Source organism: Antedon mediterranea, chromosome 3 (genome assembly GCF_964355755.1).
Source record: "Antedon mediterranea chromosome 3, ecAntMedi1.1, whole genome shotgun sequence".
Lineage (NCBI taxonomy): Eukaryota > Metazoa > Echinodermata > Crinoidea > Comatulida > Antedonidae > Antedon > Antedon mediterranea.
In genome coordinates, this window is record NC_092672.1 from 21,096,837 (window position 1) to 21,124,562 (window position 27,726).

The following is a 27,726-nucleotide window of genomic DNA, read 5'->3' on the forward strand; positions in this document are numbered from 1 at the left end:
AATACAGTACAAAACAAGTTTGTTCCACAAAATGCTTTGATAAGTAATCTTGAAAGCAGTGATTACCCATCCCAAATTGAAATAATAATAATGCCTATATCAAACAAATAGAATTTATTACAGTTATAATAATAAGAATAATTTCTTTTATGTATTTATATATACATCGTTGATTTTACAGAAAGTAAAATAGATCAATTAATTTCAAAGAACACCATCTCAAAAAGAACCCTATCCAATTGCTGATTACCTAGATTGTTTTACTCATTTATTACATTAAACAATACTATTATATTGATGAATTTGGTTAAAAACTGTTTTTTTTATATTAGTATAAAATTAACAAAAACAGCATTCTTAATCTGTTTCTTGCCTTCTTTGTTATTCTTATTTGTATTGTATTGTATTTTAATCTATAGCATATCATAATACAAAAATACAAAATTAAAATACAAAAATACAATTCTCTGATTGTTTATTGAAGGAATTAATATAAAGCATAATTGCCTGCCTAAAAGTTACTTTGCAAAATAAAATGTTTAAAATGTTGATCTTTATCTTATTTCCAATATGGTATGTCTTTTTTTTATTATGAAGGAGCTTCATCAACTTTATATCATATATTCTACTTTCTTTTAGGTGGACCTTTACCAGAAATATATTTCACATCATCAGGTATGAGTATTCACCCATACCATGTCATACTTCGTGACATGATTTGACACCCTTTAGTGTGTAATAAAGAATGTAGAATTATTTACATTTTTACGCAAAAATTGTTTCTTTAAACTACATTGTCATTATTCAGTCTACAATCCTTTATGAGGAATATTTCAGCCCAGAGCTGCAATTTAACCCAGGACTACATGATTCAAAGGCAAACATGTTACTTGGGAAGCTGGGATGAAATCTGTTTAAACCATATGTACTTTCATATTTAAAATTGCTATAATATATTATCTTTTGAGAATTATTAGAATATCTTTTTTTTTGTAGATATAACAACTAAAGATTTTATACATGTAGCTAACAACATGTTCAATCAGTTTGAAGAACTAGCAGAATGTCTTGGATTCAAGCAGGAAGATATTGATTCTTTCCTGGTCAATTCACTTAGCAAAACAGATTCAATGTATAAGATGCTGAACACCTGGTACAAGACAGTACAAGTTACTGAGTCCAGGCGTTCACAACTTTGTGAAGCTGTCAGGAAAGCAGGCCGACATGATTTGGCTGATGAAGTTGAAAGTAAGTGAGACATTCCAGGTTAGGTTACTTCCCTCAAACCTTCAAACTGACTATTTCATAACTTTAAGGGGAAGATTTGTTAAGAGACAGCTGCAGTAAAAGTTTTAAAAAATCCAACAACACAATATTATCCTTGATTTTAAAATTAAACATATACAAATTAAGCTAACTAACAATATGAGAACAAATTAAACAAATGAATATAGTATACCATATAAGTCCATTTCTCCTGTCTCATGAAGGAAGGGGATTATCAACAATGGATTAACATATATACATTATTTTCATTTTAGAACTAATGAGCCTACTTTAATTTTGCAAAAATACTGAATACACAATATGTATACATACAACATTTTTTTGTTAATTTCAGATCTAGCTTTACTGTATTAGTTGTATTTTATTGTTTAAATAATAAAATGTAGAACTGTATGTGCTTAATAAACTGTATAACTAATACTTATTTTATTTCTGAGTAGAAATAGACATCCCTTATGCAATATCTGCTCGTGGTAAAGAAGTTGAAAAAGCTTACATTGAAGCATTGAAAGAAGGTCAAGTTGAAGTGAATCTTGGAATGGTTAAAGTGATTGGTCAGGAAGGTGTGGGCAAAACTTGCCTGATCAATGCTTGTCTTGGAAAGAAGTAAGTATAAGTTAAGCTTAGAAATAATGATAATAGTGTTATAGTATTGTAACATTTTATCTGCCTGGATGAGGTATTTTCAAGTTTGAGTTAATTGGTATCTGGTAATAGTCTGGTATCTTTGGAGGATCAAACTGGACTGCCTACCATGTGGGTTTCTCCCTTGAAATGTTACCATATCTATCCACCAATCAGCAGTCTCACAGCAGGACTGTTCCATAAATAAAGTGGTTTCAAAGTCTTAAGGCCCATTTAAACTAGGACAATAACGATCAATGATAAATATATAAGCATGAATGTCTCTTACATAAAACAAAAGAAATAGAGACGTATTTTTTTCTAAAACTAGTGGATTTATGCTGTTTTGATAAAAATAATATTTGTTAAAATCCAATCAAATGACGTCATGCATAATAAAACAAAAAATATTGTATTGTCACAGTATTATTGCTCTTACTAATCATGACGTCATTTGTTTGGACGTGTGAAAGGAAGCAAAGAAGGTTATCCTTTAGTTTTACATTTTATATATATTTTGTTTTATGTATGAACAATGCATATTTATCTATTGATCGTTATCATCCTAGTGTAAATGGGCGTTTACATAGGGCTATCAAATTAATTTTAAAAAAAAACTAATTTTGCTACAGTATAAAAACTTCAATCAGTGTATCTAATAATAAATGTTTTAATATATACATATATAAACACAAGAGGCAAAGAACATTAATTCTAAACCGCCCGGTGATATACTGAAATTTAATTAATTAATTTGAAACGATAAAGATGAGGAAATCTGTGAGAATGAGAAAAAGTCGCCCCAACCGAGACTCGAACTCGGACCGCCTGCTTGATATGCAGATGTCCTAACCATTAGACCACTGGGGCTTTCATGGTATTGTTCGAACTCGATTGGATAACGACTCTTTAACATTCTCGGCGTGGTACGGCGGAACAGCACTAGTCCTCAGTTGTACGCACGCGCAACAGAGATCAAATTGATACGCCCTCATCTTTCAGTATTTTTATTCACGAGGCGGGATCTTCGAAGAGATACTTTTATATAAACACAAGAGGCAAAGAACATTAATTCTAAACCGCCCGGTGATATACTGAAATTTAATTAATTAATTTGAAACGATAAAGATGAGGAAATCTGTAAGAATGAGAAAAAGTCGCCCCAACTGAGAATGAGAAAAAGTCGCCCCAACATACATATATACAATGCTTTTACCTTTATATCTAAACATTAAAATGTTTTTTGATCTAATTAATGATTTGACCACATTTTTCATATTAGGAAAGCTAATATATATATATAACTACTTTATAGTATTTGTTTGTTTAACACATGCTTTATCTAAAATATTCAAGCAAACATACCAACAAGCAAATTACGACTTTGATGAATTTATTTAATGTTAAACAACTTTATCTAAATTCATACTTGGATGACCAATAATGTTTTTATTATATTTCAGTTTTAACAAAGAGCATTTAATAACAGATGGTATTGCCGTGATTAAAACAGTAGAAACAAAGGCTTAAGAACAAAAAAACTGGACAGCGGATCTTACAGATGATTGTGGTAAAAATGAATAAATTAAAGAATCGATAATGTTTTTGTATAAATTATATTTCAGATTTAACAAAGAGCATTTAATAACAGATGGTATTGCTGTGATTAAAACAGTAGAAACAAAGGCTAAAGAACAAAACAACTGGACAGAGGATCTTACAGATGATTGTGGTAAAAATGAATAAATTAAAGTATCATCATCATTATCCTCATCAAAGTAGACAAGCAAAATGAAGAGGGATAGATCATAAAGTCAGTCCATTTAAAGTGTGGCATTGTGTTTAATATTAGTGTTCATATACTGTAATTCACCAAGTTCAATTTTCAGGAATAAATCATATCATTTCCTTAATAAATCTAATTAATTTAATTAACAATGGCTCTAACAAACTTTTCCTAAAAACTAAAATTAATTAAGCAACATTGTAACAAATCCATCACTTAAATATCTCCTTAATATTCAGTAAAATATAAATAGTTATTAGTGAGAAACTGAAAACTAAATGATAGCACATATTGTTATTAAAGGCAGAACAATTTGTGTATTTGTAAAGCCCCTTTCTCACAGATGTGCCTGCAATATACCGGTATGATGCTGGCACCATGCCGGTATCGTTACCGGCATATACCCATTCTCATCGGACTATCGTGCCGGAAATATAACCGGAATATACCGGCTTTCTGTGAGAAAGGAGTCGGGCATATTCGGCCAATAAAAAGTCTCTGACAAAATAATTATTGAGGGCGTCCTTTATTGTTATTATTTTTGTCTAGCGATTATGGCGGCGAATTATAAGTCACAGATTATTATCTTCCTTTATAGCATATTTATGCAATACTTGCTATGTACAGTATATTGTGCATATATTATACAGGTACAGCAATTAATTAGCCGTCATCAGCAATCTGTAAAACACCTTCGAAGGCTGTACAATTTACAAGGCAAGGCGACGAAGGGTCAGGCACCAATAAACAAATAGCTATGAATGGCCTATGTCTATAGATTATGCTACAAATTTCTTCTTGTCCCCTTATTTTAAGCAGCTCTCTTATCTCATTATCCCTCCAGTTCGACATTATTATTGTTAGGCCTAATTGAATTGAATCGGCTCCAAAGTGATACACTTGACCGCGCAAGGTGTCAAAGCCTCGACGGGGAATTAAATATACGCCGTGGTTAGGATTCCGGCACCGGAACTCAACTGCCCAGCGTTAGGGAATCCGACACGCTATTGCGCATGCCCAGAGCGAGGTAATCGGCGACTCATACCTATCAACAACAGCGATGGATCATTTCATAGCTGCGCCACACGGCGAACTAGCCTAGATGCCTACTAATTTGGTATCCACTAATCTAGGCTAGGGCTACCAGTTAGACGTGACCAGTGGGCCTATTTATTTTTTAATTAAATAGTGGTTGCTTCATTCATATATAAACTTCATATCATTATGAATTATATAATTACATGACTAGTTTTATGATTTTTCATAACGCATTATACTGTACATAACAACATGCAATCACAAGTTGATTTGTTGACGGCAGCCACCGCGTGGATGTGAAAACTGTTCGGAAAGTCAGGGTCGCAACGCTAAAAACAGCATTACGATTCTTAGATAGATATTAATATCATTATAATTATTTTAACGCGTGGCGTAGTCGTATTTTAATTATTAATTCATGTATGGCATAGGCCAAGTTTCATCCATCGCTCTCTCGCTCGCGCAACGACTATCTAGGCTACAGTAAATCCCTATAACACTCCGACTCTCGGTGGTGTGGTGTGTGTGGCACTCTATAAGTGCAAGCTATAATTCACTTCCCAGAGCTATGAGCATGCGCAATAGCGTGTCGGATTCCCTAACGGTGGGCAGTTGAGTTCCGGTGCCGGAATCCTAACCACGGCGTTAAACATAACCCCGGCCGGAATATAACGGCGAACACGTTCTCACAGAATGCCCGTCTGGCATTGCGGGGAATATCCCTAGAATATTACTAGGTCTAAAGCAGGTCATGTCGATGCCGGTATGATGCCAAGACGGCCCGTTCTCACAGAAAACCATACCGGCATGGTAATGGTATATTCCCGCAATATTCCTAGCACACAGCTCTGTGAGAAAGGGGCTTAGAAGTTTTTAAACCATTATAATACAGTATAACATGAATTGTTTGTAGGTTACTTTTATTTTCAATTTCAACAAGGAATTTTAATTTGATACAACCACACTTAAGTGTTAAAATTATAATGATAATACAGTCTTTTCAAAATGAGGAGTAAGCTTGTTTCATGTTTTTGAGAAAATAAAGTTGAATATTTTTTACTTTGTAAAGAGTTCCACAACTTGCTATATTGTACAGCCCCAAAATAAGATTTTATTATAGACAATTACATAATAAAAACTGGTATTCATTTTCAGGAAATCCAATTGAATTGTATAGAAGACTTGCTAAAGAAAATATCAGTAAAACAATAGAAGATAATAAAAAAGGTGTAGCAGCAGCAAGTAAGCCTCACAGCTCAACTGAAAAGGTATGTACACACTATAACAAAAGGTATGTACACACTATAACAACAGGTGTGTACACACTATAACAAAAGGTATGTACACAATATAACAAAAGGTATGTACACACTATAACAAAAGGTATGTACACACTATAACAAAAGGTGTGTACACACTATAACAAAAGGTGTGTACACACTATAACAAAAGGTGTGTACACACTATAACAAAAGGTGTGTACACACTATAACAAAAGGTATGTACACACTATAACAAAAGGCATGTACACACTATAACAAAAGGTGTGTACACACTATAACAAAAGGTGTGTACACACTATAACAAAAGGTGTGTACACACTATAACAAAAGGTGTGTACACACTATAACAAAAGGTATGTACACACTATAACAAAAGGTATGTACACACTATAACAAAAGGTATGTACACACTATAACAAAAGGTGTGTACACACTATAACAAAAGGTGTGTACACACTATAACAAAAGGTATGTACACACTATAAGAAAAGGTATGTACACACTATAACAAAAGGTGTGTACACACTATAAAAGGTATGTACACACTATAACAAAAGGTGTGTACACACTATAACAAAAGGTGTGTACACACTATAACAAAAGGTGTGTACACACTATAACAAAAGGTATGTACACACTATAACAAAAGGTATGTACACACTATAACAAAAGGTATGTACACAATACAACAAAAGGTATGTACACACTATAACAAAAGGTGTGTACACACTATAACAAAAGGTATGTACACAATATAACAAAAGGTATGTACACACTATAACAAAAGGTATGTACACACTATAACAACAGGTGTGTACACACTATAACAAATGGTATGTACACACTATAACAAAATGTGTGTACACACTATAACAAAAGGTATGTACACACTATAACAAAAGGTATGTACACACTATAACAAAAGGTATGTACACACTATAACAAAAGGTATGTACACACTATAACAAAAGGTGCGTACACAATATAACAAAAGGTGTGTACACACTATAACAAAAGGTATGTACACACTATAAGAAAAGGTATGTACACACTATAACAAAAGGTGTGTACACACTATAAAAGGTATGTACACACTATAACAAAAGGTGTGTACACACTATAACAAAAGGTGTGTACACACTATAACAAAAGGTGTGTACACACTATAACAAAAGGTATGTACACACTATAACAAAAGGTATGTACACACTATAACAAAAGGTATGTACACAATACAACAAAAGGTATGTACACACTATAACAAAAGGTGTGTACACACTATAACAAAAGGTATGTACACACTATAACAAAAGGTATGTACACACTATAACAAAAGGTATGTACACACTATAACAAAAGGTATGTACACACTATAAGAAAAGGTATGTACACACTATAACAAAAGGTATGTACACACTATAACAAAAGGTGTGTACACACTATAACAAAAGGTGTGTACACACTATAACAAAAGGTATGTACACACTATAACAAAAGGTGTGTACACACTATAATAAAAGGTGTGTACACACTATAACAAAAGGTATGTACACACTATAACAAAAGGTATGTACACCAGGCCCGTAGCCAGGGGGGGTTTTTATGGTTCGGGCGAACCCCCCCTTTACAGCGAACCCCCCTTAACCGACTGCGAACCCCATCCCCGACATGCCCAATACCTCACCCTCACCTCCGAAAATCGTCCAAATACGTGCCCCACAGTACAAAAAATTGTTCGTAAATTAAAAAATTCGTAAACTCGTTCGGAATAACTCATACAGTACCTTCTTCCCTGTATGAGCGTACTTCAAGCGATATAGTATGTAAAGAGTTGCAAATGAATTGCCGATTTTAACCTGAATAAATGTTTGGTCCCTGCATGTAACATGTACGGTGGCCTATAAGTGTCACGGCAACTTTCAAAAAATATCACGGCAACTTTCAAAAAAAGCTACGGCAATTTGAAAAAAGCCACGGCAATTTGAAAAAAGCCACGGCAAATTAAAAATAAAACATCACGGCAAATTAAAAATAAAACATCGCAGCAATTTAACAAAAATACCACGGCAACTTAAAAATGAAACACCACGGCAAATTAGTAATGAAACACCACGGCAAATTACAGAATGCCACGTCGGAAGTGAGTTACCACGGCGGAAGTGAAACCTTTGGAATCTTCGATTTTTTCTTATGTAAGTAATTATTTGTGCATTGAAGTAAATATTATTATATTAATTTATTATATTTAACTGCAGCATTTACGTGTTTATTGCACTAGGCCTAGCTATGCCTACTACTAGCCCTAGGCCTTAGGCCTACAGTAGTAGCTAGGTCTACTGTAAAAACAACTTGTTATATAAAAAACAGATTACTGTAAATATATTAAAACATTGTAGAATGTTATAGGGCCTAGGCCTACCTTGTAATAAGGCCTATGGTCTAGCCCGGCCTAGAAAGTTCAAGAAGAGTGCAATAAACACGTAAACTGCTGCAGTTAAATAAATTAATATAATATTTACATCAATGCACAAATAATTACTTACCTCAGAAAAAATCGAAGATTCCAAAGGTTTCACTTCCGCCGTGGTAACTCACTTCCGCCGTGGCATTCTGTAATTTGCCGTCGTGTTTCACTATTAATTTGCCGTGGTGTTTCAATACTAATTTGCCTTGGTGTTTCATTTTTAAGTTGCCCTGGTATTTTTGTTACCGTAAATTGCCGCGATGCTTTTATTTTTAATTTGCCGTGATGTTTTATTTTTAATTTGCCGTGGCTTTTTTTCAAATTGCCGTGGCTTTTTTTCCAATTGCCGTGGCTTTTTTCAAATTGCCGTGGCTTTTTTTGAAAAAATTGCCGTGATATTTTTTGAAAGTTGCCGTGACACTTATAGGCCACCGTAAACATGATATTGACGCGTCTCAAAGCGAGCTGGGGGACGAACGATTCGTACAATTCGTACAAAGGACACCGACAGACAACTGCGTACCAATTGTTTAGATCACTGGCAGTCAGGCAGCATGCATAAAGTATAGCCTTCCGACATACATCAGTATTTATGTGTGGCTATGAAGTATAATGTATCATAGAGGATTATAGTGAATATTAATATTTTACACTATAATATCTATGGTATCATGTACTGTAGTTCAAATTATGGCATCCGATTATTTTTTTCTAGACCACCAGCCGATACGTATCAATATCACCTATTTACATTGGCATATTTAATTTCCTCAACAAATTGCTGTAAATAAATATTATAGATAGAGCTATAATAAGAATAGCATTTTCCTTCACCCAGTGTGCTTTTTTCGGGGCTTCTCCTAGACGTACGTTCGCATTGAACTTGAACGCAAAACAAAATATCGAGTCGAGCGGTTCCGCACAGAGCACGCGCATCTAACATACGGCAACAAATGTTATTGTTTAAATAGTCCACGAGTCCAAGTACGATCGTTTTGCTCATTGGTAGCATGCTGCATGAGAGTGTCTTTTCCGGCCATCTAGGGGTGTCATTTAAAAAAATTTGCTTCGCCTCAGGCCCTACCCCAGGGGGGGGGGGGGGGCTAGGTATGGGGGTGGGGGTGACCCAAATACTTAGTGTGCGAACCCCCCCTTGACAGATCCTGGCTACGGCCCTGTACACACTATAACAAAAGGTGTGTACACACTATAACAAAAGGTATGTACACACTATAACAAAAGGTGTGTACACACTATAACAAAAGGTGTGTACACACTATAACAAAAGGTATGTACACACTATAACAAAAGGTATGTACACACTATAACAAAAGGTGTGTACACACTATAACAAAAGGTATGTACACACTATAACAAAAGGTATGTACACACTATAACAAAAGGTGTGTACACACTATAACAAAAGGTATGTACACACTATAACAAAAGGTGTGTACACACTATAACAAAAGGTGTGTACACACTATAACAAAAGGTATGTACACACTATAACAAAAGGTATGTACACACTATAACAAAAGGTGTGTACACACTATAACAAAAGGTATGTACACACTATAACAAATGGTGTGTACACACTATAACAAAAGGTGTGTACACACTATAACAAAAGGTATGTACACACTATAACAAAAGGTGTGTACACACTATAACAAAAGGTATGTACACACTATAACAAAAGGTATGTACACACTATAACAAAAGGTGTGTACACACTATAACAAAAGGTATGTACACACTATAACAAAAGGTGTGTACACACTATAACAAAAGGTATGTACACACTATGACAAAAGGTATGTACACACTATAACAAAAGGTGTGTACACACTATAACAAAAGGTGTGTACACACTATAACAAAAGGTGTGTACACACTATAACAAAAGGTGTGTACACACTATAAAAGGTATGTACACACTATAACAAAAGGTGTGTACACACTATAACAAAAGGTATGTACACACTATAACAAAAGGTGTGTACACACTATAACAAAAGGTATGTACACACTATAACAAAAGGTATGTACACACTATGACAAAGGTATGTACACACTATAACAAAAGGTATGTACACACTATAACAAAAGGTATGTACACACTATAACAAAAGGTATGTACACACTATAACAAAAGGTATGTACACACTATAACAAAAGGTATGTACACACTATGACAAAGGTATGTACACACTATAACAAAAGGTGTGTACACACTATAACAAAAGGTGTGTACACACTATAACAAAAGGTATGTACACACTATAACAAAAGGTGTGTACACACTATAACAAAAGGTGTGTACACACTATAACAAAAGGTATGTACACACTATAACAAAAGGTGTGTACACACTATAACAAAAGGTGTGTACACACTATAACAAAAGGTGTGTACACACTATAACAAAAGGTGTGTACACACTATAACAAAAGGTATGTACACACTATAACAAAAGGTGTGTACACACTATAACAAAAGGTGTGTACACACTATAACAAAAGGTGTGTACACACTATAACAAAAGGTGTGTACACACTATAACAAAAGGTATGTACACACTATGACAAAAGGTATGTACACACTATGACAAAAGGTATGTACACACTATAACAAAAGGTATGTACACACTATAACAAAAGGTATGTACACACTATAACAAAAGGTGTGTACACACTATAACAAAGGGTATGTACACACTATGACAAAAGGTGTGTACACACTATGACAAAAGGTGTGTACACACTATGACAAAAGGTGTGTACACACTATAACAAAAGATGTGTACACACTATAACAAAAGATATGTACACACTATAACAAAAGGTGTGTACACACTATAACAAAAGGTGTGTACACACTATGACAAAAGGTGTGTACACACTATGACAAAAGGTGTGTACACACTATAACAAAAGGTGTGTACACACTATAACAAAAGGTATGTACACACTATAACAAAAGATATGTACACACTATAACAAAAGGTGTGTACACACTATAACAAAAGGTATGTACACACTATGACAAAAGGTGTGTACACACTATGACAAAAGGTGTGTACACACTATAACAAAAGGTGTGTACACACTATAACAAAAGGTATGTAGACACTATAACAAAAGGTGTGTACACACTATAACAAAAGGTGTGTACACACTATAACAAAAGGTATGTACACACTATAACAAAAGGTATGTACACACTATAACAAAAGGTGTGTACACACTATAACAAAAGGTGTGTACACACTATAACAAAAGGTATGTACACACTATAACAAAAGGTGTGTACACACTATAACAAAAGGTGTGTACACACTATAACAAAAGGTGTGTACACACTATAACAAAAGGTGTGTACACACTATAACAAAAGGTATGTACACACTATAACAAAAGGTGTGTACACACTATAACAAAAGGTATGTACACACTATAACAAAAGGTGTGTACACACTATAACAAAAGGTGTGTACACACTATAACAAAAGGTATGTACACACTATAACAAAAGGTGTGTACACACTATAACAAAAGGTGTGTACACACTATAACAAAAGGTGTGTACACACTATAACAACTATGCGAGCGAAGCGCGCTTCACTAGGCTGGGGGCCAGGAGGCGAAGCCCCCGGAATCAACATGTTTTAGCGTCATTTGAGGCCAATTTAATCAGATTTTGGGTAGTCGTATCACTTTTTTCCATTTTTTATAATGCATAAATAAAATACTGCTTGCAAAAAAACGATGCGCGATGACTGTTTAAATCAATATTTTTCAATTTAAAAAAAAAAAGTTCAAAATATGCCTATATTTATCGGGTAAATTGTAGCATAGAAAATATACGCAAACGTAAAACGTACCCACAGACCAAGAGGTAGGCCTATATTGTTTATTGCAGAGGCGTAGGCTGGTTGCTGTCTGGGGGTGCAAAAATAGTAAATGGGTGCCTTGGGCTGATCTGTAAGAAAATTTTGAAAAATAGAGCTGCTAGGTCCCTGGAAGTTGCAATTATACATAATATTGATTGGCCTACTATGAAACGAAATTACAAGTCTACAGAACGAGGTTGGGATGGAGCTAAGAAAATTTAGATAAATAGAGTTGGAGATCCCGGAAATTGGACTTTTTATACTTCAAAACATGAAACAAAATATACAAGTCCCTATCATGGTTGTGACTGAGCTATGAAATGTTTGAAAAATAGAGCTGTTAGGTCCCGAAAAATGCACTTATTGTACTTCGAAATATGACCAGCTTTATGGTTGGGGCTGAGCTAAGAAAACTTTTAAAACTAGAGCTGCAGGTCTTTAAAAATTGCATCTTATACTTTGAAAACATCAGGCCTAGAGGCTTAAAAAAAGTGGTCGTAAGCGACGGGAAAATCATTTTATACCTCCCAAGTGTATGCGTGCGTACCATCTGGACTTCCGAGTACAAAAGTATAGTTAGTACAAGAGTTAGCTATAATAAGATGTTGGCTAAGCGAAAATGGCATGTTTTTTTGTTTAGTAATGTATGAAATATTTATTTTAGGTGCCCCACGGTACAGAGGGTTACTTGTAAATTTAAAAATTGGTGAACATACGAAAAATTGACAATTCGTTTTTGCTTTAGCGTACATTCTAGGCTCCCCGACGAAAGGGTTAGATTGTAGTAATTTAAAGCAAAAAATAGTAAAATTGGCTGCTAGTCAGTGGGTTTTGGCTTGAATGTAACCATTTATTTTGTCATTTTATAAGTGACCAATTTATTTATTTTTTCATTTTTTTTTCATCTTTCATGTTTTTTTGTGGGACAATACATCTTTAATGAAATTGTTGTTAATATAAAAGTTGCTTTCAAAAGACATCAGACCTCCCAACTCTCTCCCTAAAATACAATTTATTTTGGATTAACCAACAAAATATCCAAAGGTGTTAAAAAAAATGTTACTACTTTAATTTTAGTGTTCTTGGATTAGATGTATTTTTTTTATAAGTAAATATTATAGCACTTTATAAAGTCTTCCAATATTTCATTTTTCTAAGTTAGAAAGTCCAAAACTTCCTTATATGGTTATCTTCTAAATTATAATAATAATTAGAGCATAGCATTTCATATTTGTATAGAAGCCTTTACCAGTGACATTGCTTTAAATCTTAATTACTTCACAGATTCACTTTTTTATTTCTTGTCAGGAAAAGTCACGTCCAAATAAGAGAGACAAAGGAATAACATTTTTTGGTATGAATTGGGAAACAATTCGTCAAAAGATAAATTCCTTTTTCTGTAATCAGTTTATTGAGTTTGGTAATTTACGAATTGATTTTGAAATAAATATTCATGTACATTTTGGTAAACTAAATTTATGTTTTTTAGTTCAAAACTACCACAAACAGCAAAACCACCACAAACAGTAGTAAGTTTCATTTTATTTTCTAACAGCTATACAATGTCTAGTTAACTCAGTTCATCTAATAGATAAATTATAATTTTCTTATACTTTTTTTTGTATTTAATCATATTTTAGAGGTGAATACTGAAACACCTGCAAAAGTTAAAGATGTGAGTACTACAATATAGCATTTGTTGACTGTTCTATTTAACTCAACTCTGCCTCCTCAAAAAGAATAATCCATCTTTCTTTTAACTCACAAATTCATTATACTTGTATACTGTTTAAATTGAGGAATTAAATCTATTATACTTTTAACATTATAGCCCTGGCGAAAGAACAGTGTTTAACTTTTCCTTATTCTATTAAGATCCAGCCAATGATAACCATTGACAGTAATTTGCCTTCGAATTTATATACTTACTTTTAACATGGTATATAACATTACACTGATATGAATGGTTCAGAAAGTAACACATTTTCTTCTATGTTATTTATATAATATTTGTTATTTTTATTTTTGTGTATCAGGTTAGCAAGAAATCAACTGCAGAAGGTAAGTGTGTAATTAATTTTTAAATTCTTAATACTTTAATTGTGCAAGTATAAAATAATTTAACATGCTGAGTGAATAATAATAATAGAATTAGTGAATGATAAAAATGATAACTGTGATGAAGAAAATTAATAACGACACTTAAAACCATTTTGAATAAAAACTGTTTTCCACTCAGTATAATTAATGACAACATTTACAGATATCTTAATAATGTTTTTTCTCCTTGCAATGTTGCGTCAGTTGAGTCAATTATTGAACAAAACAAGGTTCTTTATTTTAAATTACCTTACTTACAGTTTGCCAAATGCGCACAACAAAGAATCGATAATTACAAGTAAATGTTGCAAAGGTGTTAATATTAAATTAGCTTTCAAATCATTTAAGGACCCTGTCCCTGATGTTTTCCGCTCTCGTGTTGTATATAAATTTAAATGTATGGGATGTAATTCCATGTATATTAGTGAAACCAATAGACGGTTATCAATGCGGGTGCGTGAACATTTCAGGGACAAGGCTTCTCACATATTTCAACATCTGCAGGATTCAGAACGGTGTAAGGCCCTCGCTAAGGCGGAATGCTTCACCGTTCTGGAGTCTGCAGATTCCACTTTCAAGCTTAAGGTCAAGGAAGCCCTCCACATCACGTGGAGTAAACCTTCCTTGTACATCCAAATCTATAACTTAGGCGTCACACTTCCCATATGATTGTTTTTTGCTTACATTCCTTGTTGTTTTATTATGCTAATTACTTACTTATTTACATACAACCTGTCCTATTGGTATCTAAACACTCTAGGCGTTGTTTACTGTTCAAATGATGAGAATAGTTTCTCGAAACATGTCACATTTTAAGGCAGTTTGCCTTTTCATTAAATGCCTCTCTATAGTCATTTTAACTCGTAAATTTGGTGGTATTATTCATGATTTATCTGAAAATGGTAACGTTGATAAAATTAACAGTGAGAGTGTTTACTACAATGATCAAGATAGCCTTTCTACCCAAAGAAGAACCATTTAATCAGTTTTTACATCTTTTCTTGTCATTTTATGTTTAATAAATGTTATCTTTTAAACATTTTAATTGTAGGAAAAGTGATTTTCTGAAATATTGTTGCTACAGTATATAAGTTTATTATAGATTTATTTTTTATCCTTTATAAATACCATATTTAATATTTTACTAAAATGAGAAAGAGGTAGATCATTATTATTCAATTATTGTGCAATAATTTTAAAAACAAAAACAAAAAAGTTAGGGTGAGACCACGAAACACAACCAAAAAAATGAACTTAAAGATATAATGATAAAGATAATGACAACAGAGAATTACAACAGAGAAGATGTCATTGATAATAGTAACATTTAGACAAATGATAATAGAGATGATAATGATGATATATTCAATGTCTATTATCTTTTTACATATATATTTAGTCTATTTGATTTTTGAAATTATTTTTTAAACATTTTTTCCTGTTGATTTATAAAGGAACTGAAGATACATCATTGAATGCACAACAATCGTTGGATAAAGATATTATTCAGGACATTTTTTCAAAGCAAGAAGTAAAACGGTCTCCTTTGGAAACTTTTAACATTTGGGATCACGGGGGACAGTTAATCTATCAAGGAATACATCAGGTAAGTTTTGGACATTTTGTATATTTGTATGGTCTATTGTTTGTGTATTAACAGTTTTAATGCCTAATTATGGCAGTATCTTATCTGTATCACATGGATAGGATTCTGCTGTGTGTAGGTAGGTGGGAACATGCCCGCTGTACAGATTGTTGTTTAGGTCTTCCACCTATCCTAATGTAAACAGATTACCCAACACACCTTCGTGTATCTCTTCACACACCCAATCTATAAAGTTTTGCAAGCTATCTCTAGACTTCTCTCACTACATGTGAAGTGAATTTTGAAGAGCTTTTTCTCTATTTAGCACTCTTAACTATTTATAAAGTTTACTTTTCTTTATTCTAATATATTTGTATTCTATTCACATTATTTCTAATTGCTGTTTTAAGAGATAAGTATTTCTTTGATGATATGCGCTCTATATGTTCTGGATATATTTATTGATTTTAGAAAGCACTGCATTATATTACATCAGTAGGCTTTACTATCCTTGTCAAATAGTTTATAAATTATTGTTTTTATTTTGTATGCAGATCTTTGTGACATCAGAGGCAGTTTATGTTGCTGTCTTTGATTTGAGTAAAGACCTCGATGATCCTGCAATAGTAATGGATCCCAATGGGGTAAGTATTTCAGGGGTATTAGATTAGATTAGATGTTGTTGACAATCTCATTCATTAGTTAAAGTAAAATGCTTGCATTGCAATGTAGCTGTGTCAAAGATAGTCATAGTTTTGTTTTTATATAAGCTTGTTTGGTACTAAAATAATATACAATTTCTTATAGATTTTTTATAGAAAATTATTATTTAAAATTAATAAAATTATTTTTTACAGCAACAACGTAAACATCATTGGACAAATCGTCAGTTTTTACTGTCTTCAATCCTGTCAATATATTCCCATAGTCGTATATTGGGAGAGAATATTGAGAAGGAAGTAAATTTACCTGCTATCCTTGTTGTTGGCACACACAAGGCAAGTCTGGGAGAAACAGAAGAAGAACAAAATGAAGAGGTTAGTAATAATCTAGAATAGGTTTGTGTTTACATTTAATACAAAGCTTAAAATATTTGTCTTGGGCACATGTACCACAGTGGGTATAGTACATTTAAACTGTAGGACTAATAATCAATCAATTTACACAGTTTTAAATCCACCAAATGTAATTTAGCTTTTTGTGCAAATTAAGTTGACATGACATAAAACAAGTGATTGTCAAATTTGAAATATATAAAGAATATACTTGATGAAAATGAAACATAGAAGAGGAAATTTGGACTTTATTAATATAAATACTACATATATACCAAACTTTTTAATGAGAGTTTAGCAAGTGGTAGAGTGCCCAATCAATGGAAAACGGCCTGTATCTCACCTATTCCTAAGATAAAAAATCCCAAGGAACTTAATGACTATAGGCCAATAGCTATCACATCCAATGTTGGTAAGTGCCTAGAAAAGATTGTACTTAGGCAGTTGCTTGATCAGACCAAATTGTTTCTCGATCCTCTCCAATTTGCCTATCAGAGTAATAGAAGTGTTGAAGATACTGTGCTCTTCCACTTACATAATATTTACCAACATTTAGATGTGCCTAAATCATATGTAAGATGTTTGTATATAGATTTTTCTAGTGCTTTTAATACCGTTGAACCTGGTTCATTAGTACGCAAACTTAAAGAAATGAACGTAAACGACACATTGCCTTCATGGATATATAATTTCTTAACAAAAAGGTTCCAGTATGTTAAACTAAACGGTATTTTATCTGATAAAAGAACTGTTAGCATTGGCACGCCACAAGGGTCTGTTATCTCCCCAATGTTGTTTTCACTGTTCACCAGCAGTTTCAGAGCCAATTCAAATGAATGTTGTATAGTAAAATATGCAGATGACACAGTCATCACTGGATACATTACTGGCAATGATGAAACAAGCTATAGACAAATAGGATGTGATTTTTATCACTGGTGCTGCAATAACAACCTGAAACTAAACATAAAGAAAACAAAAGAAATGCAAATTGATTTTAGGAAAATTAAAGAACCCTTAGAACCTCTGATTATAAATGAAAATGAGATTGAAGTAGTAAATGAGTACAAATATCTGGGTTGTATAATTGACAATAAGCTAAATTGGATAAATAATGTAAATAAAGCCACATGCAAAGCCAACCAAAGGATGTTTATTTTAAGAAAAATGAAGTACCTACAAATTGACAAAAACTATACTTAAATTGTTTTATAACTCTGTAATTCTCAGTGTAATACTTTTTTGTAATGTTTGTTTTTATGGTAATACAATGCAAAAAGATAAAATTAAACTTAATCGAATAGGAAATAGAGCAATTAGACTAATAGGAGAGCACTTACCTGATGTTGAATCTTTGTATAAAGAAAATGTGTTAAAAAAAGTAAAAAGTATCATTGATGATGAAACACATCCTCTTCACAAACAATTTGCTCTCATGAATTCTGGCATAAGACTACGTGCACTTAATACCAAAACAAAACGGTTTAGGTGCTCGTTTGTACCTAATGCTATACATTTATATAACTCCAGAGTACAAAGGTAAAATGTAATTGTAACCGATAATTTTTATCTAATTTTAACAATTTTTAGCCTCTTAACTTTTTGTGTGTGTTTTTGTAAATTGTATTTTATATTTTTGTATTTTGCCAGTTTTCAAATCACATTTCTGTTTTTTAAATGGACAATAAAGTATATATGACTACATGACTATGACTATGACTACATGTTAGCATTTTAAGGTTTTAAAATAAAGTTTTGGGGAGAAAAATTAATAATTCTTTTTGTAGGTTTAAATACGGTGCTGTTTTTATTGTCTTTTGTTTGTATATATTATGTAGTAGTGTTTAATTTGTTTTTAATCCAGGCAGAGGTGGTGTTAAAGAAAGTTAAAGATTCCATGAAAGGAAAACCATATGAAAAACATGTACTTGGATACTATGCTGTTGAAAACAGTAGGGAGACTACAGACAAGAGCTTTAGTGATCTGAAAAAAGTAATTCAGGATCTTATGAACCATTTAAAAAAGTCTATTCCATAAAGTGGATGCGGTTTAGATGTGAAATGTATAATCTGAGGAAGGACAAATTGATATGTTCTGCAGAAGAGGTAAATTTTTATTTTATTATAATTTTTTTTTTTAGGGGAAGCAAAACTTGTTCAATAAATATTGTGAAGGCAAAGCACCTTTCTTTAACAACACATTCAAGACTGTCTGCTCTTGAAAACAAATCACCAGATTCTATTATACTTGTAATTTGTGATGTTAATAAATGCCACCTTAACTATCCGGGCTATGTTCAATACATTAATAAACCAACTAACTCCCGTACCACTTTAGGTGCCTCGAATCATAACACAATATGTATGTTGCCGAAATACAGGCAATACTTTAATAATAAATTTAAGCCTGCTACAATTAAATACCGCTCCTGGACAAGAGATGCAATGGTCAGACGTGTACTATGACAACACTGGCATAAATGCTAGTGTGACTGTCATCAATGAATACATCAAGCAATGCATCAACAACGTGATCCCAATTAAACATAAGAAGTCATACTTACACAACAAACCTTGGATGTCTAAAAATATTGCAACATGCGAAAAACAGCGTGCCTTTGCTAACAACGTCTACAGTCTCGTGAAACAAAAAGAAATTAGAAATTCAAAAACTGTGATAGCCAAGCAGCATGTAAAGCAATGCAAACCATAACTGGTTTTAACTGTAAACAAAAAAAAAGGATATAAATGGTAATACAAACTAAACTTGTAAATGACCTCAATGAATTCTATTGTAGATTTGACAAATACGACTTTAGTGATTGTATTAATGCAAAAGTTAAGTTACTAGAAAGCAAAGTTAAACTATTAGATCATGAATCTTACATGTTGCATGTCAATGAACACTTAGTTAAGCAGGTTTTAGGTGTTAAGGTAACTAAATCTATGGGCCCTGACGGTATTAGTAATAAAGTCCTGAAATGCTTTAGCCACCAATTGTCGGCAGTTTTCACTAAACTATATCAACGCTCTATAGACTCTGGATTGATCCAAAATATTTAGAAAACTTCTCTAATTTCTTCTTTACCAAAAGCTAAAAATAAACCTCCTACTTACCTCAATGATTACCGTCCCATCGCGTTAACATCAAATCCCATGAAATGTCTCGAATCATACTAAGAGCACTGGGAAAGTCAAAAGATGAATACCGCAAATGATATTAATCAGTTTGCATATAAACCAAACCAAGGTGTGGATGATGCTGTGATCATATACAATGTCTATAAACACCTAGACAAACAAAGATCCTACTGTATATCAGGTTAACCTTTATTGACTTTTTCAGTGCCTTTAACCATACTTTAACTGTATTCAACCCCACCTACTCATTGATAAGATGTATAAATTAAATTTCAATAATAAAATTTTCTTTGGCTTAAGTTACCTGAGAGAGAGACCACAGTATGTTATTAATTAAAAATTAGTGATACACAATCTGAATTACGCAAAGTTAGCACGAGCGCACCACAAGGCTGTGTCCTATCACCCATTTTATTCAAACTCTATACCAGTGACTACTTATGTAAAGAGCCAAAATGCTCAATTATCAATTAAGCTGAAGACACTGTCATAACAGATTTTATGTCAGATAAACCAAATGGCTATTTTGATGATGAAGCTAACCAGTTTGCATAATGGTGTAGAGATAATTTTTTAGAGCTAAACATTACGAAAACTAAAGAACTTATTATCGATTTTAGAATTAAGAAACCTCAAATTGAACTTCTCCTTATTGATGGTGAAGATGTTGAACGAGTCAACAAATACATATATTTAGGAACCATAATTGACGAGAAACTCACCTGGATCGACCAAGCCATGGTAAAGAAAGCTAACTAACAACTGTACTTTTTAAGGAAACTTAGAACTTTTAATGTAGATAGTAAAATACTGTTACTTTTTTATAAATCTGTTGAATATAATCTGTTACTATGGGAACACTTCACAATTGATTACTATAAAAAGCAATACAAGCGTGTAGTCTAAAACACCGATTTAAATACCGTCTCCTAATTGTATGAAGATTGTTTGATTAAAAAAGTGAAAGCAATAATGGATAACGATACCCACCCGCTCAGGCTTTCTTTTATGCTTAATCAAGCTGGACGTAGAGTACCGCTTAGAATACGAACCTCAAGATACCGATTACCATTCGTCCCACAATGCATTTTCGAGTATAATAACACAAGTTGATAAATTATAATCAATCTTACACAGAATTTATAATATTAATTACACTCTCTGTAAATTATATTTCTTGTTTCCTTTTTATATCTGTATTTTATAGTATTTTTATATCTGTAGTTTTATATGAATTTGTTTACATTACATACTGTGTATTTTATATGAATTTGTTTACATTACATACTGTGTATTTTATATGAATTTGTTTACATTACATACTGTGTATTTTATATGAATTTGTTTACATTACATACTGTGTATTTTATATGAATTTGTTTACATTACATACTGTGTATTTTATATGAATTTGTTTACATTACATACTGTGTATTTTATATGAATTTGTTTACATTACATACTGTGTATTTTATATGAATTTGTTTACATTACATACTGTGTATTTTATATGAATTTGTTTACATTACATACTGTGTAGTTTTATATGAATTTGTGTATTTTTAACTTTTTTAAGTTATTCTAAATGTTTTATGCTGTTTATTGCCTTGAGGAAGAGAAATTTCAAATTATATATTTTTTGACAATAAAGTTATCTTGGATTTTGAATATGCATTGGCTTATAACTTTTAATTCAGGTTTAGATTTATTATTCATTCATTCAATTCATGTAAGACTTTGATAAAGGTTTTTCCTTTAAATATTATGTTTATTTCTGTTATATTTATATTTACTTTTAATTTATGTTTGAACAAGGAAAGTCTTACATGAATGAATAATAAATTTTGAGTATTGTATTTTGACGTTGAACTTGAGTGCAGAAAGTTATTTTGAAGAAACACCTACTTATTGTGTAGAGTACAACACTTGTATATTTATTTAAATTTTAAAAACATGCATTTTTGTTGATTTTAGGTTAAAGAAATGGCCAGACAAAACGGAATTGGTAATGAAAGCCAACAGTTAATTATGCTTAACTTTCTGTACGACCTTGGTGACATCATCTACTTGCCTGATAATGAATTATTACGAAATCAAGTGGTGTTGGACCCAATGAGTCTTGTTCAGTTTGTTACAGCATTTGTGAAAGTGGTTACACCCGATGAGTTTAAAGTAAGTGGGCTTATGTTGATCAACAAAACACTCATTCGTTCAGAAGTTGACAGATAAAAAAAATGCTAGATTGGTGAAACTTTTAATTAGTCTTAAACTTTCTCTAATTTATCTGTAAACCCCAACACAATCAAGTTTGTTTCATTTGACACAAATGTTCCAATTGTGGTAAAACATGTGATGAATCTATATATAGGAGTACTTTTAGAATGTGGTACGCAATGTCGATACTGAAACATACCCACACACAATAATATGATGCTGCTTTGCAGCAGGCTATCTTCATCTACAATAATTGTTTTGTGTATGATATAATTGTGAAGGTCCACCCAAATTCATCAAAGGTGTCAAAACAAAATTGGCTTTGTTTAAATTTGTTTCAATATTTGGACAATTTTTTACTACATACATGACCACCATCATATTTGCAGGTATAGCCCTCCAGTACACATATACAATAGCTTTGTCTACATTTTTTTTTATGCCAAAGCTTCATTACAGTATTTAAGAACCATTTGAGGGCACTTCCTAGATACAGGATACGAAAAGCAAGCATACTGTACCCTCTAGTTAAATTAATTATATTGGTTCTCATAAAAATTCTCTTCTTTCTCTTAACATTCATTCACTACTGGTTCATGGACACAAAAGTATATTTTGATTGTTTTGTTATTTTAGACACCTCAGTACCGTGAAGCCTTTAGAAACCTTGACAAAGGCATACTGGATGAGATGTTGTTAAAGAAATTGTGGGAGAAAAAGGGTATTGATAGTGAGAAATTTCAATACCTTGTTGACCTGATGATTTGATTTGGTTTCATTTGTGAGAGAACAACTTCCATCAGCCAAGCCAACACAGCAAGTACATCTACAGTAGGTTTTTTTCTTAGCTTTTTTACCCAAATTTATTTTACGACCAATATTTTATATGGTTTTTTTTCAAGAACAACCCTGTTGATGACATACCCTTACTTCTGAGAGGTAGTTTAAATGGGATATAAAGGAATTTTTGTAATTGATGAAAGCTGCTTACGTTTTGCCCCAATAACGCACTTAGGCCGTCTCAGTCTTCAACCTTCCTTGCTACTGGCCTGATTTTAACAAGACTTAGTATTAAAGATGTTAGATACATTGCTTTAAGCACTATTATTTTACTGTACTTGTTTAAAGTTTGATCAAAGCAGATTAAATTTTATTGCATTTTTACACATTTTAACATTAATTATTTCAGAAATCAGTTGTCAAGCGATCATTTTTTGTACCACTACGACTTGCTTTTGAGACGTCACCATCCAGTGAAGTGAAGTCTGTGCATGATGGGCACTATTCTATCAGCATCTATTACGACCTTTGTGGACATCTGCCTGACATACTGTTTCCATATTTAGTGATTGATTTCATTAATGAATATCAGAAGGAGACAGAAGATGAACCACAACTATCCCATAATCATGCTGAGCTCTACATAGACCAATGTCATAATGTGATTCTGTCTCTTGTTCAATTGGTAACTAAAGAAGATGAACGAAAGTTCATGTTAAAGGTGACATTAAATCTTAAATTTAAACTATGAATAGTGTAATGTTATATTTTGGTGCTATTAAATATGTTATATACAAGTGTGCGACAATAATGCATGCAATAGCTTTCAAATCCTAAAATTAATATGCTACAACCGATCAAGTGCATATAAAAACTAGAATGGCACTCTGAGAGTTCATACCTCCGCCTACTGTAAAATTCTTAATGCTGCGTGTGATTGGGCTAATTTCACTACAACAATTTTTATGCAAGTTTGGTGTAAATGTTATTTAACCAGCCTTTCAACTGACAATAGTTTCAGTTGACTATCAATAGAACAGCAACGACAAAAACAAGAAATTGAGATTCCAGTTTATTTGTTACTTTGAGACTGCTCGCCATCTTTTGAAAATTCTCTCTAATCTTTTAACACTAACAGATCTGAAATAATAATAAAATGTCCAGAATTGGCATCCTGAGATCCATAAGATTTATTACAAACATAATAGACAAATAAACTTATGTACTTTAAAATGTTTGTCTTTAGGGTACAATTAAAGGCAGAATGGCAATTGCAGAAACAGCTACCACAGAATGTGAACCTTCTCCTGAAGCATGTAAACAGGTATGTTATGATTTCTTTTAAAACATGCACCATTGGTGGCGACATTCAATATTTTTATTCGTCGATAAGTCCAGAAAATATGAATACACCGCACAATGAATATGTAGTACCGGGACGATTCGGCCAGGAGACGATTCGTGTACATACATCATTTCTGACAGGGGACATAATCATAATTGGCATATATTTCGCATCTTACAAGACTTATTTTCAGTACATGTTCAAATCTCACACACATAGTTTCCAGAGGCGTTGGCCATGTTTCAGAAATTCTCAGTAGAGTGAAGCGAACAAACTCTCTAGTTAAAAGGAATTATCAACTTTATTTTCTTACAGGTTATGTCAACGCTTGAGATGTCTTTCAAACATTCTAAAGATGGTGGTAGAAGGGGCATTAAATTCCATCGATGCATTCCCTGTGATTGTAGTAAGACATCTGAGAAGAAACACATGCAAGTTCTTGGTGATTTCCAGGAAGAGATGTTGCCATGCAAAGGAGATCGGATGAATGTTAAACGCTACAAGAGGCTATTTGGCAGTAAGTTCAGCAATACTAGAGTACAAATTATACAAATCACTGGTGCATTGTATTTCAGATTAAATTTCATGGTGAAGGGCTCTATTTGATGAAAACAATATAGATTTTGGATAAAAAAGTAAGAAGTGTAGATACATACAGGTAATGATTCAACAAATTACATTCAATAGAATTTAAACAATAACTATGAAGCGGTTAAAATATGTGCAACAAGATCATCATCATTATCACCCTACATAAATGAATAGAATACACTTTAAAACGTCATTAAAGGCAAGCAATTACCCATAATGTTTAATGTCTGGTAAACACGCATCGTGACACTAGCAGTGGCACTGTGGCTTGGTGTATTACTGTACATTAGTCCTTGGTTCAAATCATAATACTAAGATGTTTCTCATGACCCAACAACAACACCGCAATTTACATAGACGAGTGATAATGGTAAGCGGTAAACTGCATGCTTGTCCCACGTAAGATCTATATCTATCCTGAGTGGGTTTCCACTAAACCGCCATCCACGTTTAAAAAACATAGATTCTGTATTTTTGTTTTTCATTACCCCTTACAGTTCACGCTCATCTGTGTAAATTGGCCTTAAGCCTAATATTAATCCCGATTTATAAAATATGGATTTGTATTTCATCTGTAATTGGTGAGTTATGTTCTTGCTTTTGGATCTGCTGCGTTAAAATTATATATTATACATACCATAATGGTATGTTACTAAACTTTACAGGTTTAAACTACTGTAGTATTGTATGACAAGCAATTGGTCATATGATGTAAACACAAATACCCTTTTTAATTCAACAGTGAGTTTAAACTGCCTAGTTAAATACATGCATTCTTTTTTATTTGTATCAGTATTATTATCATCATTGTAAATGCACTTTTCATATTAGTGTATCAATAAATAGGCCAGAAAATAAAGTGTTCATTCAAGTAAGCATTCGTAGCTGATGGGGCCATTTATTCAAAAGCCACTGCTGTCATCACACATAATATTTACACAGAATACCACAATGATCACCTTTTCAAAGCAACATATTTAATTTCGTCATTAGTAGTCGCATTACATGTATGCACAGTATTTGTTGTTATTTGTTTCTAAAATGTTAATAATAATTATAATTCTGAATCAAAGAAAAGTATATTCTTATTTTGTAGATGAAAGAACAAGAGAATTGATGAAGCTAGCAAAAAAGCTAGGCAATGAATGGGAACAACTGGCTGTGTTTCTTGGGTTCACTAAGGCAGAGCTTGATGGCTTTAAATATGGCAATCGTAACATGCTAGGAGCAATATTCAGCATGCTAGACACTTGCTGCAAGAAGGCAGGTACTAGCAAGTCATGGAATATACAACTCACTAAAGCACTCAGAGAAATTGATAGACACGATTTAGCAGATGAAGTCAAAAGTAAGCTATAAACAGTGTTCTAAAAACTGCTAATAATTTTAGCCCTATCATCACCATCCTTTTCAATTTTTTATAAATACATTTTTGTTAAATATGTTTTACGTTTCATTATAGAGTTGATGTCTATAACATAGTATATTTTCACAACTTCCCATACAATACATTTCTTTTTTTTTGTAACACCATTGTTGGTATTTTAATATTTTTTACGTTTCATTATAAGTCTATAACTTAGTTTTCTTCCACGCCATTCCATTTTGTATTATATTAAAGTTTCTTAGCAGCTTTTGGACTGATTTTAATAAATAAATAAAACATTGTTCCAACAACAGCAACTAAAACATTGACTGATTTATACTTTTATACTTTTGTACTCATTTTCATGTGCTTACAATTTAGATAAAGAATCTCAATTATTTTCCATGTATTTGGTTTGATAATGAACAACTATTTTGATTTTCAATGAATATATACAATTGCCCAGCAGGTAATTCAGTGATATTTTGTTTAAGTAATACTGTAGTAAGACAATGTATTCTCCACATTCAACTTGTTATGAAAAAATGTTATTCCTATTACATTAAATTTAATATCAGTGTGTAAAATCTCAAATGTGAAAGAAATAAGAGAAAAATCTTTTTGTTTTCTTAGATGAAGCATCTAAAAAATTAATGGAATTAGCCAAAAAACTTGGCAGTGAGTGGGAACAAGTTGCAATATTCCTAGAGTTTGCAAAGGCTGACCTTGATCGCTTTAAGCAAGACAATCATGGTTACTTGCTAGGAGCAATCTTCAGTATGCTGGATGCATGGTACAGGAAGTCGTCAGGTACTATGTCACAACTAATTGAAGCCCTTAAACAAGCTAACAGAAATGACTTAGCAGATGAAGTTAAATGCAGGCTATGAAAACAATGATTGTTTGAATGTCACTGCCTACAACCAGCAGTATCAGCAGCATCACTGTCATTGAAATAATGTTGACTTGTGCATTTATCTATTGTGTATATTAAAATTAAATGTCATTCACCAAGGTATTGATTGGTCTTCCTGGTTGTATTCTAACCTTCCAGTTCATTTGTATTGTTTACAATAACTCAACAGTCTCACAATAGATTGTAAATCAATTAAATGTAATTTACCAAGGCATTGATTGGTCTTCTTGGTTGTATTCTAACCTTCCAGTTCATT

At 32.6% G+C, this 27,726-nt stretch overlaps 2 protein-coding genes and 1 non-coding gene across 3 annotated transcripts; 2 read left to right on the plus strand and 1 right to left on the minus strand.

Moving 5' to 3' along the window:
- The first annotated feature begins 850 nt into the window (after positions 1 to 850).
- On the plus strand, positions 851 to 22,487 carry LOC140044134 (uncharacterized). Its single transcript, XM_072088614.1, has 13 exons — positions 851 to 1,248; positions 1,728 to 1,893; positions 3,537 to 3,643; positions 5,891 to 6,003; positions 13,686 to 13,797; positions 14,018 to 14,052; positions 14,414 to 14,438; positions 15,932 to 16,083; positions 16,617 to 16,706; positions 16,920 to 17,099; positions 18,982 to 19,142; positions 20,879 to 20,999; positions 22,233 to 22,487. Exons 1-13 carry the CDS (start codon positions 1,035 to 1,037, stop codon positions 22,485 to 22,487), a joined length of 1,731 nt encoding a protein of 576 aa, XP_071944715.1. The 5' UTR covers positions 851 to 1,034.
- On the minus strand, positions 2,710 to 2,781 carry Trnad-auc (transfer RNA aspartic acid (anticodon AUC)). The gene has a single exon. It is a non-coding gene; the product is annotated as a tRNA-Asp (tRNA).
- A 2,023-nt stretch (positions 22,488 to 24,510) lies between the features above and the next one.
- Positions 24,511 to 27,456, plus strand: LOC140043702 (uncharacterized). Its single transcript, XM_072088200.1, has 4 exons — positions 24,511 to 24,576; positions 24,913 to 25,114; positions 26,285 to 26,536; positions 27,188 to 27,456. The coding sequence occupies exons 1-4, from the start codon at positions 24,517 to 24,519 to the stop codon at positions 27,442 to 27,444; spliced, it is 771 nt and encodes a 256-aa protein (XP_071944301.1). The 5' UTR covers positions 24,511 to 24,516; the 3' UTR covers positions 27,445 to 27,456.
- Positions 27,457 to 27,726: the final 270 nt, after the last annotated feature.